This window comes from Mustela nivalis (genome assembly GCF_964662115.1).
Source record: "Mustela nivalis genome assembly, chromosome: 8".
NCBI classification, from domain to species: Eukaryota; Metazoa; Chordata; class Mammalia; order Carnivora; family Mustelidae; genus Mustela; species Mustela nivalis.
In genome coordinates, this window is record NC_139027.1 from 121,543,155 (window position 1) to 121,558,983 (window position 15,829).

Below are 15,829 nucleotides of genomic sequence, written 5' to 3' on the forward strand. Positions count from 1 at the left end.
GTCCAGGCTATCTCATTACAGTGGGTTGGAAGAAATGAGTTACTGGAGCAGCTCACGGGGAAGGCTTTAGGGAACTCCCTGTAATGCCCCTGAACAGAGAGACACACGAGCCCCAACTCTGTGGACTGCAAGAACTTTCTAGTGGACTGCAAGAACTTTCTAGGGTGGCTATAGCCGGGGAGACATGTTCTTGGGATGTGTATGTGAGTTTTATCTGTCCATTCAGGGTGGTGGTGTTACGGTGAGCTAATTCCCTTCTCTGAGCTTTAAGTTTCCCTGAGAGAGGGGACAGTAACGTGCACCCCACAGGACTCATGAAGAGATTAAACGATACAGTACATGTACACTGTAGTCACTGGAACTTTTTATTTTAAATATGTATGCCTCTACTGTCCTCTAGTGAGCTCTGACCCCACAATTAGCGGGCTTCCAGGCAGACCAGTGGGTCCAGCTTCACCCACTAGGCTGGCTGGGGGGGGTGTTTCCTGCAATGGGGAACGAAGAGCAGCTGCAGGGAAGGTGAGGCTGGGCGGTTCAGCAAGAGGCAGGTGATCTAATGAGTGGCCAAGTCTCGGGGAAGATTCCCCGGGCTGCTGCTAGTAAGAACAGCAGAATGAGAAAGGCTTTCTAGCGGACAGGCCAAATCAAGGGGAGCTGGGTCACATCAGGAATAGGCACTGGATTCACAAAGATGAAGCTCCACTGTGGGGTGCGAAGGCGTTTGGGAGGAAAGCGGCAGGAGTCGGAGGCTTCATCCTAGTTCCTTGGATCTTCTCCCTCTTTGAAGAATTCCTTCATTCCTGTTCTGTCACCTTCAGGCTGCTGACCCTTGAACTCAACCCGTCTCTCACATACACCTCAGGTCAAGGTTTCCACACGTCCTGCCGTCTTCCAGTACAAGGAGAGCAACGGACCCAAGACCTTGCCTAAAATACATTCTCTTTCCGACAACTCCATTTCTGTGCCTCACGCCACCTCTCTGCCCATCTTCTGTGTTGAAAATCCCGACGTAACCTCTGACTGGCCCTTGGGCTACCCACCAGACCAACCAGGATCATGGCGGTACAGGACTAGTCTGCCGAGGGCCCAGCTTCCTGGTCTTTCCTGATCCGCTCACTCATAGTCTTGCCTTTCTTTGGCCTTTCACAATATTTTGTTCCTACCTGTATCACCTCACAGACTGACTGACGCCAGGGTTATTAGCCTTGTGCCTGACTGTTCTCCTCACCAAACCATGAGCTGGCTCGAGGGCAGGTCTGGGTCCTATGTATCTCTGCTTTCTCAACAGAGTCCCCGGCACAGCACATATTCATAAGTTCTGCTGACAGGACCAGGTCCCCATCAAAGCTCCCTGCTTTCCTCAGAGAGCCCCATCACTGTTTCCCTATTGCCTGCCTCTCACTGGACAATATGGGGACTCCTAAGGGATTGGTGTACAGTCCCTTCTTTTGGGGCTCTCGGAGAAGTCCCAGCTGTGCTCTTGCTGTGGCCCCTGGCACAAGCCCACCATGGCAGATGGAAAAGTTAAGCCAGTCTCTTAAAAAACCATTTGCTTTGCTTTTGCATTTGCTTTGCCAACTGCTACTTGTGTCTGACGGTGAGGCCAGTCAACAGTGTGAGTCTTAAGAGCTCTCCGTGGGTGGAGTCCTCTGGCCACAGTGCTTTCTCCCAGCTCTGGCAGATCTGAAGAATGATCAAACAAAAGTCCTGGCTTCTGGGGTTCTCTATTCTCTGGGTTTGAGGAGCCTACTGTGTGGTTTTTCCAGCAATCAGCAAGCTGTTCCTGCTGGCCCTGTCTTCTCCCTGAGAGCTAGGGCCTGGCCTTCCATTTCCTGGCTGTTGAAAGCTTAAAGGCCGTGGACACAGGTGAGTAAGAGAATAACTGTGGGGTGAGGCCCCTTCAGCTCCAGGGCCAGGCCCATGAAGCAAAGGTGTGACTCATGGGACAGCCTGAGCTGATGAGCCGTCTGGAGCAGCTAAGGCCTCTAGTGGCTACATGAATCACCAGCTTGGGGTTGTAGGCCAGCTGTGCGGGCTGACTCACCGGGAGACCCTGGAAGAGCCTCTATGTTCCTCTTCTCTGCCACTCAGCTCACTCATCTATCAAGTATGGGTTTCCCATCAGTACAGGATCAGGGGGACAGAGAGATCAAGGAGGGAAGTAGCCATGGTTTCAAGGAAAATGATGTAGTTAAGCAGTCCCCACTCTGGAGTTCTCTTAGAAGCTCTGGTGTCAGGGAGCCCTGGCGGACGAGGGGCTGGCGAATGAAGCAGGAGGACCCTACTTGATTGTGGCTAGCACTTGGCGGGGACAGTCTCGAAGGACGCCCGTGGAATGCCACCTGGAGCCCAGTCCTGCTAGAGATCAGGAGCAGGAAACATGAACCTTGGAGCTTCAAAGTGGGGAGGGAGGGGGCTACAGTAGGCAACTACACTGTACCCCATTCCCATATCCTACGAGACTGTGTGTGTCCGGGGTCTTGCACAGCACTGGGCACGTAACAGGCAAATCAAAATACAGGTAGTGAATGAATGCCTAAGTTTGTGAGAGCAGACTCCTCAGAGCTGCTGCTTCTACCCCATTCCCTCTCCCAGCCTAGCTCACAGCTGGACAGACACACAGAAGGTGTTCTTCACGAGCACTGCTGCTGACAGGATGTGGTCAGAATTCCCTCAGGCTGGCCTCTGGGAACTCGACCTCTCACAATCCTCTGAAAGTCCAGCATCTCCAGACCTCAGAAAGACCTGCTTTCTGTGAGTCTCTGGAGGGGAGGGGTAGGCCTGCTCACCTGTTTCCTCACATATTCCACCAACAATTCAAGCTGCCGGGGGTCTTCACATTTCTGGTTGAAGAAGGTCCTCCAGAGTGCAGCAGCCAGCCCATGGTCATCTGAAAGAATCCCCTGGAAAAGAGAGTATAACTTGTCTTCCAGGGAGTCTGGCAGAGCCAGACCTACAAAAGGTGGGGATAGTGTGAGCACGCCAGCAATCACAGAATCGGACTGCAAAGACCCTACAGACACTACAAGAGAGAAAACACGGCAGCTACGTGGTAGAGCTGGAAGGGTCTTCAGCATCTGGTCCAACTCATTCATTTTATGCAGAGGAAGGACATGGAAGCCAGAGGGGTCGAGTGTCTGGCTAAGATTAACGCAGAGATGGGGTTCATGTCTGGCCGCCCTCCCAGGCCACAGCTCCCAACACTCTCCCACACCGTACATGCCCCAGCAATACCTGTGAGGCCAAGAAGAGAAATGGTGATACAGTGTTCCTACTGCTATCTGTAAGGAATGGGCACAGAGTATTGTGGGTGGATATTTTTTCCCCCAGAAAAGGAGGTGGGCATAGACTGCACCTTTTTCCTAGTCCAAAGGCACATATCTGCAAGGCAGCTGGCTCTCAGGCAGAGCAAACCAGGCACCTTGGCCTCACTGTCACCCATCTCTGGATTGAGGCCCTGCCTCAAGTGGAGGAACAGGCTGTTTAGAAGGACTGCCACAGACCAGAGGGAATGCTCAGAGCCCGTGAGCATGTGTGTATATCTGATATTGTCCTTTGCAGCACGGAGGAGGACTCTGCTAAGAAGGAACAGATATCAAGTATCACAGAGACTAATCAGCACCTGGGCCATGGACTAGGGCCATTTTCTAGTTTGGACCTCTAAGGGAAGGGGAGGGTTTGGGAGGGTGACTGAAGGGAAAGGCCCCAAGAAGCTGCTCTGTCCGGGTGCCATGCTAATGTGGAACCAGACAAAGCCCCGACTTATAAATCAGAAGGCTGGTCAAGTCCTGGCTCAGCCACTACCATGCTCAGGGGTGGCGGACAATTCACTAATCATCTATGAAACAGAGACCGAAGTGCTTGCTCTACATACAGCATCTTTGCATTATAAAAGTGAGATCATGTACAGGCATTCTGTTACGTGTAGCATGTCAGATACAAGAATCAGGAGCTTGCTTTGGCAGGCCGCTGTGGCTACAGCTGAACCAACAGTGAGATCTAGGGATCAGACCACCTAGGTTCAGACGGCAGCTCTGTCACTTGACAGCTGTGTGGCCCTTGGAAAGCCACCAGCCCTTCCTGAGCCTCAGTTCCTCATGAGCCAAACAAGCACAGTAAGACCCAGCCCACAGCGCTGTTGTGCGAATTCAGAATCACGGCCGTCACAGGCTCTGAAGACCCCAGATCACGCCTTCAGTGTGATGTTGTTCACTGGCTTCTGGGACACGGTGGCATATGAGGTCTGACTCCAGGCCTGCTGCCACGAAGGGCCAAGTCCAGGGTGGGGTGCTGACAGTTTGGTGGAAAAACAGCCAACCTGGTCCAAATGCCCCCTGCTAAACATCCCTCTGATTTCCTGGCTTAAGAGGCTGTGCTGGCACAATGGCTGAGTCAGGAAAACCAGCTTCTTCTGGCAGATGGGGACAGGGCCCACGAACAAGCTCAGGCACATCACCGTTCTCCAAGCTATTTGCTAACACAACAGCCTGCCTGTGTCTGAAGTGCCCTGGGCACAAGTGGAGCTGCTGGCAGTGACCCACGTGTGCTGCACGGGAAGGACCAGCAGTGGGAGCGGGTGTCACGAGGACCTAGAGAATGAACACAGAGCGCAGGACAGCGAAAGCCTTGGGAGCCACGGCCTGCTGCAAGCAGGCACCCCGGGCAAGGGGGGAGATGGCTGGGAAGGGGCAAGTCCACCATCAGTCGGAAAGAAAAGGATGACTCAGGACTCAGATGAACAGTGATAAGACCTGACTATTCCAGGCTGTCAGTTTCTTCACACACCTGGCCCCTAATGACTACATTTGCCAGAAGAATAGATTATTATTATCCCCATTTGGAAGATAAGTACACAGAGGCTTAGAGGTTATCTAGCTAATTGGCAGTAGACTCAGGACCAGAATGCACTGGTGAGGTCAAGGGACGGTGCCTGACCAGCTCTAAATTTTAGGACACAGTACCCGGCTTGCAGTGGTGGGTGCAATAAAAAGTGGCTGAATATATCAACGAGCCCAACTTCAGCCTTCTTTCCACCAAACTGCTAGTAAGTCAGTGAAAACAAATGGGAGACTGGTCTGTGAGAGAGAAATCAGGAAAGGAAAAAGGGTGCTTAGAGGCCAAATATTAGTTTGCATAGCAATGTTTCCGTAATCTACTAGGGGGTCTGCCTATTTTCCCTCACGACACACAAAAAACCCCATCCCTCCAGAGATTAAGACACCTATGTCTAAAGTAATTGGGAGGAAGCCTGTGCCTTGAGGGTCCCAGTATGGTTCAGGTTTGGTTCAGAGGAGACTGATTTGTGACACCATTACGTGCTTAGCATGACGCTGAGAACATAGAATCACAGCAAAACGGTCTCAGGTCACGGGCAGCTAGTTGAAGAAACAAGCTAGTGCCCACCAGCACAGGATCAAGTCCTAGAGAGTGAACAACTGACCATCGCTAGAGGGAGACTCCCAAGGTAGACTGGACACAGTTCGCTCCTCATTCTTCTGTCTTAGCTGCTATGACATTGTATCTCTAACTAGATGTTTGCTTGTTTACCTGTTTACTGTCTATCTCCCCATTAGAAGGTAAGCTCCAGTGGAGAAGAACCACACCATGTTTGTCTTATTCACCAATATATTCCCAGCGCATCCCCTATGGTAGGCACTTTATACCTGTTCAATGGATGGATGGATGGGTGGATGGGTGGATGAGGCTGAAATTCAGAGTAAACAAACACAGATCTAGAGAGGTTAGGGAAGGCACTAGGAGAAAGGGGCCTTTAAAAGTGGAGAATATCTGGAGAGCTACATTTTAAGCAAGAGAGACTACACTGGTTCACTGAATATTTACAAAGAGAGTGCCTACAAGGTGCCAGGCCCAAAGCTGATGGACTTGGCCGCTGCGCTCCAAACCTCCTTGCCCAGGAGGGCTTCCAGCAGGCACAGCACATCTGTGGGGCAGTGGGGCAAATGGCCTCACTTGGAAAAGAAGGTTACACACTCAAAAGCAAGGGGAGATAACAGTGGATAGGACATATCACAATGGGGACATTTGAAAGGAGGCCTGGAAATTCCATGGAGGAATTTGGGACTTAATGTAGTAGAACATAGGAAGGTTCCCAAAGTGGCCAGGGTAAGGGCAAAACCCAAACAGCATTCTAGGAAAAGGGGGCTGCAGAATGGCACTGTCCAAGTGAACTTTCTGGGATGACAGAAATGCTCAACAGCCACACAGTCCAGCACAGCAGCCACCAGCCACATAAAGCTATTGAGCACCCGAAATGTAACCAGTTTTCAATTTTATATAAGGACTTGAAACCAAAATAGCCACATGTGGGGCGCATCTGGGTGGCTCAGTCGGTTAAGCGTCTCACTTTTTTTTTTTTTAAGATTATTTATTTATTTATTTGACAGACAGAGAGAGAGGCAGACAGAAAGAGAGGAAGGGAGAGAGAGAGGAAGGGAAGCAGGCTCCCTGCTGAGCAGAGAGCCCAATGTGGGGCTCGAACCCAGGACCCTGGGATCATGACCTGAGCTGAAGGCAGAGGCTTTAACCCACTGAGCCACCCGGGCAACCCAAGCTTCTCACTCTTGATCTCAGCTCAGGTCTTGATCTCAGGATCGTGAGTTCAAGCCCCGTGCTGACAACAACAGAAAAGAGCCACCCGTGGCTAGTCTTGGACAGCACAGCTCTAGAACTCATGACTCCCAGTGCGGCCTGCAGAATGGAGGCACCGAGTCACCTGCAGCTTGTTCGCCATGCAGAATCTCAGGCCTCACCCCAGACTTGCTGAGTCAGGATCTGAATTTTACCTACGTGATCTGCACGTGCATTAGAATTACCTGAGGAACTTTTACAACAGATGCCCACCTACAGCAGTTAACACAGAACTTTGCGGAAACAGGGCCCAAACAAGTGGTATTTCTAAAAAACTGTCCCAGGTAATTAGTGTATTTCCCAAACCTTCCCACTCTAAAGAGTCAAGAAAGGTGCTTGCTAAACACCAGGCCTCACTCCTATTGACCTGGAATCTTCAGAGAGGTGCTCAAGAATCAGATTCGAACAGCTCCCCAGGTGACTCTTGCCATCAGGCGTGTTTATAAGATGGCCCCGCCAGGTTGGACTGGGATGGGAGGGACAGAAAAGACACACAATTCAGAACATTATTAACACTGGGGAAAGCAGTCAGCTGAGCCAGCTGTAGTGAAGTCCTCAACCAAATGCCAGCTAATATAGAATTCTATTTCTTCAATTCTAAGCGCCCTCCCCTTTTTTTTTTAGATTTTATTTATTTGACAGAGAGAGAGGTCACAAGTAGGCAGAGAGGCAGGCAGAGAGAGAGGGGGAAGCAGGCTCCCCACAGAGCAGAGAGCCCAACTCGGGGCTCGATCCCAGGACCCTGAGATCATGACCTGAGCTGAAGGCAGAGGCTCAACCCACTGAGCCGCCCAGGTGCCCCTTAAGCCTCATTTTTCTATACACTATAAGGTTTCTGAAGTCAGAATGTATCTAATTTAACAATTAATTTGTAGATGGAAGCAGTGTTTCTCAACTCCTGTCCCATGCCCACCAAGCTCATATTAAATCGATGACATGTGTGTACTCAATTGCTAAACTGCTCTCCCATAAATCTTGCTGTTTTCTATAAATATGTGGTGGGCCAAGAATCAGGAAACCTCAATTTTAACTAGTCCTATTTTTGTAAGCTTATCTCCTGGCTTTAATTATTATGATCTTCACACTAGTAACACTTCCTCCAGCCTGAATTGCAGCTCCCTACTTTCATCCTTTATGCCTTTCCTCCCTTCCTCATTCCTCACTCACCACAGGCCAGGCAAGAGAAATGCCGACACAGTAGACAGTGCCACCACCCAGAAGGAGTCCCCACCCAGCCAGGGTGACAGTTAACACTAGTGTAGTGAGTACGGTGGAGTCCGGAGCAGGTGGAAGGAGCTGAGTCTGGCAAAGTTCTAGGCCTGTTTTGCAGAAGGGGTGGTGCTTGCATTAAATCTGGAGGTCACCACGAAATGAGCAGAAAAGCACACGTTTTATTAAAAAGATGAAGTATGAGGAACCCCGGTAGTGTGCATACCGGTGTTCATTACACCATGCTTTTACCTTTTTGATGTGTTTGAAATTTCCATAATAATAGTGGGGGAGAAAGATGAGACGGGATACTACCACATGGGTGAACCCTGAGGACATTATGCTAAGTGAAGTAAGCCAGTCACAAAAGAATAAAACCCATATGATTCTACTTACAAGGGATACGCAGAGTATTCAAATTCACAGAGGCAGAAAAGAGAAGGTGCTGGTTACCAGGGACTAGGAAGAGGCTGAGGGAAGAGTAAGGGTTTAATGGGTACCAGAGCTTCAGTTTGGGAAGATGGAAGAAGTTCTGGAGGTGGGTGGTGGGGACAGTCGCTCGACAATGTGAATGGACTGAAGACCACTAAAATATGCACTTAAAAGTGGTATTTGAGAAGCGCCAGAGTGGCTCAGTGGGTTCAAGTCTCTGCTTTCGGCTCAGGTCATGATCCCAGGGTCCTGGGATCGAGCACCACATCAGGCTCTGCTCAGCAGGAAGCCTGCGTCCCCCTTTCTCTCTGCCTGCCTCTCTGCCTACTTGTGATCTCTCTCTGTCAAATGAATAAATAAAGTCTTAAAAAAAAAAAGGCGGGGGTGCCTGGGTGGCTCAGTGGGTTAAGCCGCTGCCTTCGGCTCAGGTCATGATCTCAGGGTCCTGGGATCGAGTCCCGCATTGGGCTCTCTGCTCAGCAGGGAGCCTGCTTCCCCCTCTCTCTCTCTCTCTGCCTGCCTCTCTGTATACTTGTAATCTCTCTCTGTCAAATAAATAAATAAAATCTTAAAAAAAAAAGGTGGAATTTGATGTTATGTATATTGTACAATGAAAAAAAATGATCTAAATGTTCTGATGTGTAAGGAGGCCTAAGATATATTGTTCAGTGAAAAATAGTGTATGGTGTATGCAGTGTAACTTCCATTGTGTAAAGAAAATACGTAGGTGCCTGTGTATGCAAACATAACGTCTGGAAGGACACCCAATAAACTATTAACAAAGTTTTCCTCTGGGACAGGGAATTGGGCAGGACAGGAAAGGGGCCTTCTATTTACTTCAACCACTTATGTGCAGTTTTATGAGTTTTCGAAATGCGTATGTACTGCTTTTATAATGAAAGCCACAAAAGTATATGATTTGTCTGGCAGCCCATGCTGTCTTCCTATCTCTAGACGCTGAAACAGTGACTGATTTGCCTTTGTTCCTACATCCAGCACCCCACAAGGACTCAATAAATACTAGTAGTTGAATGATCTGACCATATTCTATTGTGCCCTCTTTCCCAAGCACTAGGCAAACTGCTGGGCATAGTCATTCCTATTGCCAAGTCAATGAAGATGAGGAAATAAATTCTAAGCCATAATGGTAGGGTAGTGACAATATCCTCTGAAGTTTCCCTCAGAGTTTCTCATCAAAAGTCTTTCTATGTAAGTGATGAATCCCTGAATTCTACTCCAGAAACCAATACTACACTGGGTGTTCACTAATGAAAATTTAGATTTAAAAAAAAAAAAAAAAAAAAAAAAAAGGTCTTTGTTGGGGAAAGCCAATGTTCTGCTTAAGGCTTGGCAAATGCTCTTACCTCATCATATCCCAAGATTGCTGCATAGAAATTATTTGTCATAAGGATCATGTTCTTCTTCAGGATATAAGAATTAACCTACAGAAACAAAATGACAAAAACAAAAGTATGAAAAAAGGGGGAGAAAAACAAAACTTATTTTTGCCTCTAAACTATCACAGACTCTTAGTAAAAAAACAAAGAGAGAAGGCCCTTAACAGGTCAAACTGCTAGTTCCATTTCCCTGATCTGCCAGGACTCTCCCCAATTTGACAGCTTCGTTCAGGTTTTGATCCCAGATTACACAAAGCAGTAACTCAGTCTAATGAGCTGAGCCCCAAGTACATGTCAGGCTTTGTGCTAGACCCTATAGAACACAAAGTGTAAGACATGGTTTCTTAGCTGAAGGAGCACACAGTCTAGTATGGAAAAACAAACATGTAAAAAATAATTAAACTGTAATATGTTGCCTCAGATTCTATCCCAAAAGTGGTGAGCAATAAATGAATTTAGTACAAATGATCTCTGCTCTGGGAGCAGGAGAAGAGTTCTCCAGGAAGTAACACTTAGGTGGACCTTGGAGGAGAGAGGACATTCTAGACCAAGAGAGCAAGGTGTGCCAAGGTACAGAGGGAGGAAAGGGCATGTCTGGGGAGTGCCAGGGAAGGTGAATGGGCAGGAACACTGGAAAGGTATGCTGGGACCAGGTTAGGAAACATCTAAGGGTTACTCAAAGAAGCCTGTGGTGGTGAAAGACAGAAGGAAGTTGTTAGGAAATGTGAAGAGGAGGCAGAGAAGCAGGACCCTAAGTGAGATGCTGAGGAGAATGGAGAGCCCCCGAGGCTATGAAGAAGAGGAGAGAATAAGCCGGGCTAAAGTAGTAAGACTGTTGATCTTTTTTTTTTTTTTTTTTAGATTTTATTTATTTATTTGACAGACAGAGATCACAGAGAGACAGGCAAAGAGAGAGAAGAAAGCAGACTCCCTGTTGAGCAGAGAGCCCGATGTGGGGCTCGATCCCAGGACCCTGGGATCATGACCTGAGCCGAAGGCAGAGGCTTTAACCCACTGAGCCACCCAGGTCCCCAGTAAGACTGTTAATATTAATAGACTGTTTTGAAATATAATTCCAGGGAGACCATGGACTCCAAGGTAGAACTTCTCTCAGAGAACAGCCAGGTGGGCCTTCAGAATCTGGACTATAGAGTTCAGTCAACACCTTCAGTAGGGTAAAACTCTGACCTCCACACCTTTAGGACGATGCTTAAAAGCCCAGGCCATGTTTCATTCCTCTCTGGGATCCCAGCAGAAAGTCTGGTGTAATGTACAGGACATAAGGAAGGACTCACTGGATATTTAAACTGACAGGTTTTAGAAACAACCAAGTTATTAGGAACGTTAACGTGGAGGATAAGATTTGTCCTTTAACAACCCTGACCATAACCATGCCACTGTCATCCCCTCTGTTGACTGAGGGAGGACCCAGTATGGCCCATGTGCTTTATGGCTATCCTCGCCTCTAGCTCACTGGAACTCAGAGGGTAGGTGTGCTTCGCTCACATTTTTATGGACACAGACAACAGCCGCAGGCAGGTGAAGTAACTGGCCCCAGGTCCCACAGCAAATTAGTAAGAGAGCGGAGACCAACATCCAGCTCAGTCTGAGTCCAAAGGCCACGTGCCTTCTGTTCCATCAGCTTCCTGCCTCCAGAAGGATGATTCTACTTTGTATCATATATCAAAGACTGAATGATTTAATCCTGTGGTTCATAACTGGTCTCTGAAGAAGAGCAGAAAGGAGTAGTGAAAGGACCTGGGTTCGGTCAGACAACCTGGTTCAAGTTCTAACTGTATTGTATACAGAGGATGTGATATTGGGCAAGTCAAATAATCTACTTCCTTGCTTTTCAAATGCACTACACACAGTGCTGGTTTACACAGCAATCGAATTAGCATGCATTCATTCATTAATTCAGCAGTGTATGCTGAAAGCCTCCCTAAGCTGTAACGTGCTCTGCAAATGCAATGAATTATGAGTAATACCTTCTGGTTTGTTTACAGAAAACCAAAACCAGTTCCAATAGTCAGGGATAATTTTCAAAAAGGAAGAGAGAACAGCCCAGCTCAAGACTGGAAAATGTGAGATTGGATGCAGCTGGTGGTACAATCCATGACCTTTCCCCCCTACCTTCAACCCAGGCCAAATCAGACCTCCAGTCTTTATGTTCCTAGAGCTCTGTCCACACTCTTCCTCCTGGATGCACAACTCGGTTTAGAGCCATGTATATACCTGTCTCTCCCACTAGTCTGTAAGCTACTCAAAGGTCATAAGGAACTCTGATTAACCTTAGCACCCCCAACAGACACCTGGTCCAGGGCCTGCCCCAGAACAGGACTTGAGACTGGCATGCTGATGACTGAATCCTTACAAGGGCCTGAGTGCCACGCATAACGTGTTCTATCCGATGACACCCTTTTGTTTGTTTCCCCTTTTTTGCTGCTCGAATACCTTGCACATTTCTGAAATTTCAACGACAGGTATTGCCTAACTAGTTACTGCACCATCTTCCAGAATGGGCCGGGGTGAAATGCAGAGTCAAGAAACAAGCCAGAGACAGAGTTCATTCCTTCTGAAGCACGATGATGGGACTACAACCCAGACCTGCTGAGAGCCATTGTGGGGCTCTCCCTACTCCCGTACAGATATTCTTCTCATCCTGCAAGAAGAATCAGAGCCACAAACAGACGTCAGAGACATCACAGAAAGGCAAGAGCATCTCTCAGAGGCAACCAGGCACTGAACCTGCTTAGCACACTTAGTTTATGTGTTGCATCTACCTAGTAAGCTTTAGAGCTGGAAGGGTCTTCAGAGATCAACTAGTTCAATCCCTCTGAAGAAATGGTGAACTAAGACCCAAAAAGGGGTCAGGAACTTGCCAGAGGTCACACAGAAAGATACTGGAGGGCCAGGATCGGAACCTGATTCTAGAAAGTGCTTTACCTGCTTCACCATCTGTAGGACATTTCTAGAGACCAGCAACACATTAATCTGCAAACCTCAGTTTCCAGCAAGGTCCAGTAACATACAAACACATTTTCTCCTCTTGGGATGCACCTGCATTCTGGCTGGCTATGACCCCAGAAGAATGGAAAGCAAGGGGAGAACTCCCTCTGAGCAAGGCTCTACCACCTCTGGTCCTATAGTCTAACTCCAGTGACCTATAAGCTGCCTCTACCTCTCCCCTCTAGCTGAGAGATGGCAAGCAGCCACAGCCAGGAATGGCTCTCAGATATCATCACCCAGGCTGGATTAGATCATGAAAAAGGCCCTTCCTGGAACAGGGTGGAAGCTCGATCAGTGCAGACACATGATCTGCAGGCAACAGGTGAGGGTGAGTGAGAACAGCTTCCTGAACTACGGGACTCACCCCACTGGGCCCTCCTAGCCAGCCCAGAGGCCAAGGGGAGCTGGATATTCCCGCACTTAAGCTTTTGTTTGTTGACCTGCAGGTTCTGTGTCCCCACTGCCAGATGATTCCGGATGGAGCACCCTGCTTGTGATGAATCCAAGGATGGACAAACCGAATGAGAAACTCCTCCCAGATAGTGTTGGGCTGTTCTCTCAGTAAACTCTTATCCTTTCCATAATGCTTTGCTTTTCATAAAAACCCATACATACAGCACCACCACAAGGAAAAGGTTCCTTTTATATCAGTTACTCATATTTTCCCATTTATTTAAGCTATTAAAATTCATGCAGATATTTTATAAGCCATCAGGATTTGGTGACTGGTATTACTGAATGTTTAATAATAAACTAAACAGAAGAAATCAGAGGGTTAAATGATGACTGCAATTCCTGTAATGACTTAATTAAATTTTTATTGAGTACATAAACTATGATGTCATTTCTAGCCAACCATGGGTCTGCTTTCCCAGCATGTCACAGGGCGGGAGCACTCAATAGGAGGCTAGGCTAAATGAGCAGCGAGTCTCAGCTGAAATGGGGAGGGGAGCAAGGCTCATGTAACACACTCAATAAATTATCCGTTCATTTTTAAACAAAGTCCATGAGTTATAATATATTTGCCATGCACTTTTTATGACATAATAAAAATGTTACCTTAAGGATTACTTAACACATACTACAAATGTTATAGCAGAGGCAGGCACAAGGGGCAAAGAAAACAAACACGAGCAGGCCAGGGACGGGTCCTGGAGTTGACGTCCCAGGGGGAACAGCATAGTATATTAAAAAGGGAATGCCAAAAAGGGGGTGGGGAGATACAAGAGTTCAGGGTTACTAATCAGCAGATTAATGAATGAGACAACCAACAGGGAACACAAGTAAAACAATAATGAATCTCACAAGGCACATGTTTAATTAATATGGTATTCTCAAGGAGGAATATTAGCTTTTAAAGAGAAGCCAGTTCATTTGAGGCCAAGTCACTGCCCTCTTCCCCCTTTTTGCTGTTGCTACTCTTCAAGATGTTTCTGTGACTGTTTAATAACAGAGGAACCAGATTATGTGGATGGAGAGAGTGATGGAGGATTGAGTTTAAACTCCTCCATGAGCTCTACATGGTTCTCTGTGATCTGTTCTTGGTCATCTTTCCTGCCTCACCTCCTCCCACCTCCCCACTTTTAGCTCATCCTACATTCACAGTAAACGATACGCAATTTTCACAAATAAGCTTGCTTTCTTATAGCTCTTAAGCATACTACTGCCGGGATTCCTTCCCCTTCTTCACCCACTGGGACGCTAACTCCTTCTTATCCTCTAAGACATAGCTTATCAACTATATCTTCTGCAAAGCCTACCCTCTCCCCAGTCTACAGTGCCCCACAAAAGTGATTTAAGTCCAGAAAGAGGTCCCATAACTCACTGTTTACCAAGTGCCAAGACCTATGCTAAGAACTTCATGCATGTGAGCTCACTTAATCCTTCCCAGTGACTGAGACAGGTACTGTTACTATCCCCACTTTAGAGAAGAGGAAACGGACATTTGGGAAGCTAGGAAATAGTGGGTGAAGATGAGAATACAGAGCAGTCTGACTCCAGTGCTTATCTATGTTAGAATGAACACAAAAAACTATGTGGCCACCACTTTCTGTATCTACAACTCAGATTCTCTGTAGAAGTACGGCTAAAAACAACTAATAAGGTCTTGAGTAAACACAACTCAGAGACTCCCAATTGCAATGGTGGCTAGAGACAGGTCACCAGATGGGTCATTTCCTGGCCAATTACTAACAGACATTAGATATCGCTAGTATAGAAAAGCCCCATTCCTGGGAAAACTAGTGGGCGAAAGGGTCTGATTGGGGCATGGGAGGACAGAATGGACGAAGGCTGGTGGTGACAACACAAGAACGGATGCTCATGAAGGTAAGAGTAAGTTTTACAGCTACTGGCTTGAGGCAAAGCTACTAACAGTAGCAGCCTAATAAGAATTTGTTGGAATGGGGGAGCCCAGCTGGCTCAGTCAGTGCTGCATGTGACTCTTGATCTTGGGGTTGTGACTATGAGCCTCACATTAGGTGTAGAGATTACTTAAAAAGTACAATCTTAAATTAAAAAAAAAGAAAAATAATTATTGGAATGAATGACTAATAAAGGGTGGCTAGAGTTGCTGACTAAAGCATAAGGAATACACAAAATTCATCCTAAGGGTACAACAGTGCAAAGGATCACAGGTCAGGTCTTTCCAGCAGGCAGAAATGCCATCAGCAATGCTTTGCAGGATCACCACCATGGGCTACAGCGACTGCACGGCAATAGGCTAATGTGCACTGAACATCAGCCAGTCTATTAAATTTAATGTTAGAAATGAGCTCACTGTACAATATTATGCAAAACACACAGAAACAGGTGAGAAGAGACAGAGAGGAGGAGGACGTGGAGAGACCAAACCAAACACACATGCCTGCATTTAATGTGCTAACTTGCATGATGGCTAACAGATCTACTGAGGGCCTTATAGCAATGATCACAAAATATAACAAAATAAAATTCTCTCTTTCTGTGTGTGTGTGTGTGTGTGTGAGAGAGAGAGAGAGAGAGAGAGAGAGGCAGATCCAGAGAAAACTACATTAACACCAAAGAAGAAAAGGAAAAATAGTAAAACTTGAAAAGATGGTCTGTTTCGATTTCTTCTTCCCTCTTTAGAAAATCATGTGGTAAGGCCTATTTCA

The 15,829-nt window shown here is 47.3% G+C and overlaps 2 protein-coding genes and 1 long non-coding RNA gene across 5 annotated transcripts in view; 1 reads left to right on the forward strand and 2 right to left on the reverse strand.

Annotated features, from left to right (window-relative positions):
- Window positions 1–15,829, reverse strand: part of TRPC4AP (transient receptor potential cation channel subfamily C member 4 associated protein) — a 265,655-nt gene that overhangs the window by 210,105 nt on the left and 39,721 nt on the right. The window lies entirely within an intron of this gene.
- UQCC1 (ubiquinol-cytochrome c reductase complex assembly factor 1) overlaps window positions 1–15,829 on the reverse strand; it is a 97,282-nt gene that overhangs the window by 1,635 nt on the left and 79,818 nt on the right. For 2 of the 3 annotated variants that reach the window (XM_082746166.1, XM_082746167.1), the window contains exons 8-9: window positions 9,654–9,731; window positions 2,790–2,903 (exon numbers count right to left, since the gene is read on the reverse strand). In XM_082746166.1, the coding sequence (XP_082602292.1) occupies window positions 2,790–2,903; window positions 9,654–9,731 (192 nt within the window). The remainder of the gene's footprint in view (window positions 1–2,789; window positions 2,904–9,653; window positions 9,732–15,829) is intronic. The other variant, XM_082746168.1, reaches the window with a different exon arrangement.
- On the forward strand, window positions 148–13,475 carry LOC309872259. Its single transcript, XR_014315754.1, has 2 exons — window positions 148–1,866; window positions 13,142–13,475. It is a non-coding gene; the product is annotated as an uncharacterized lncRNA (long non-coding RNA).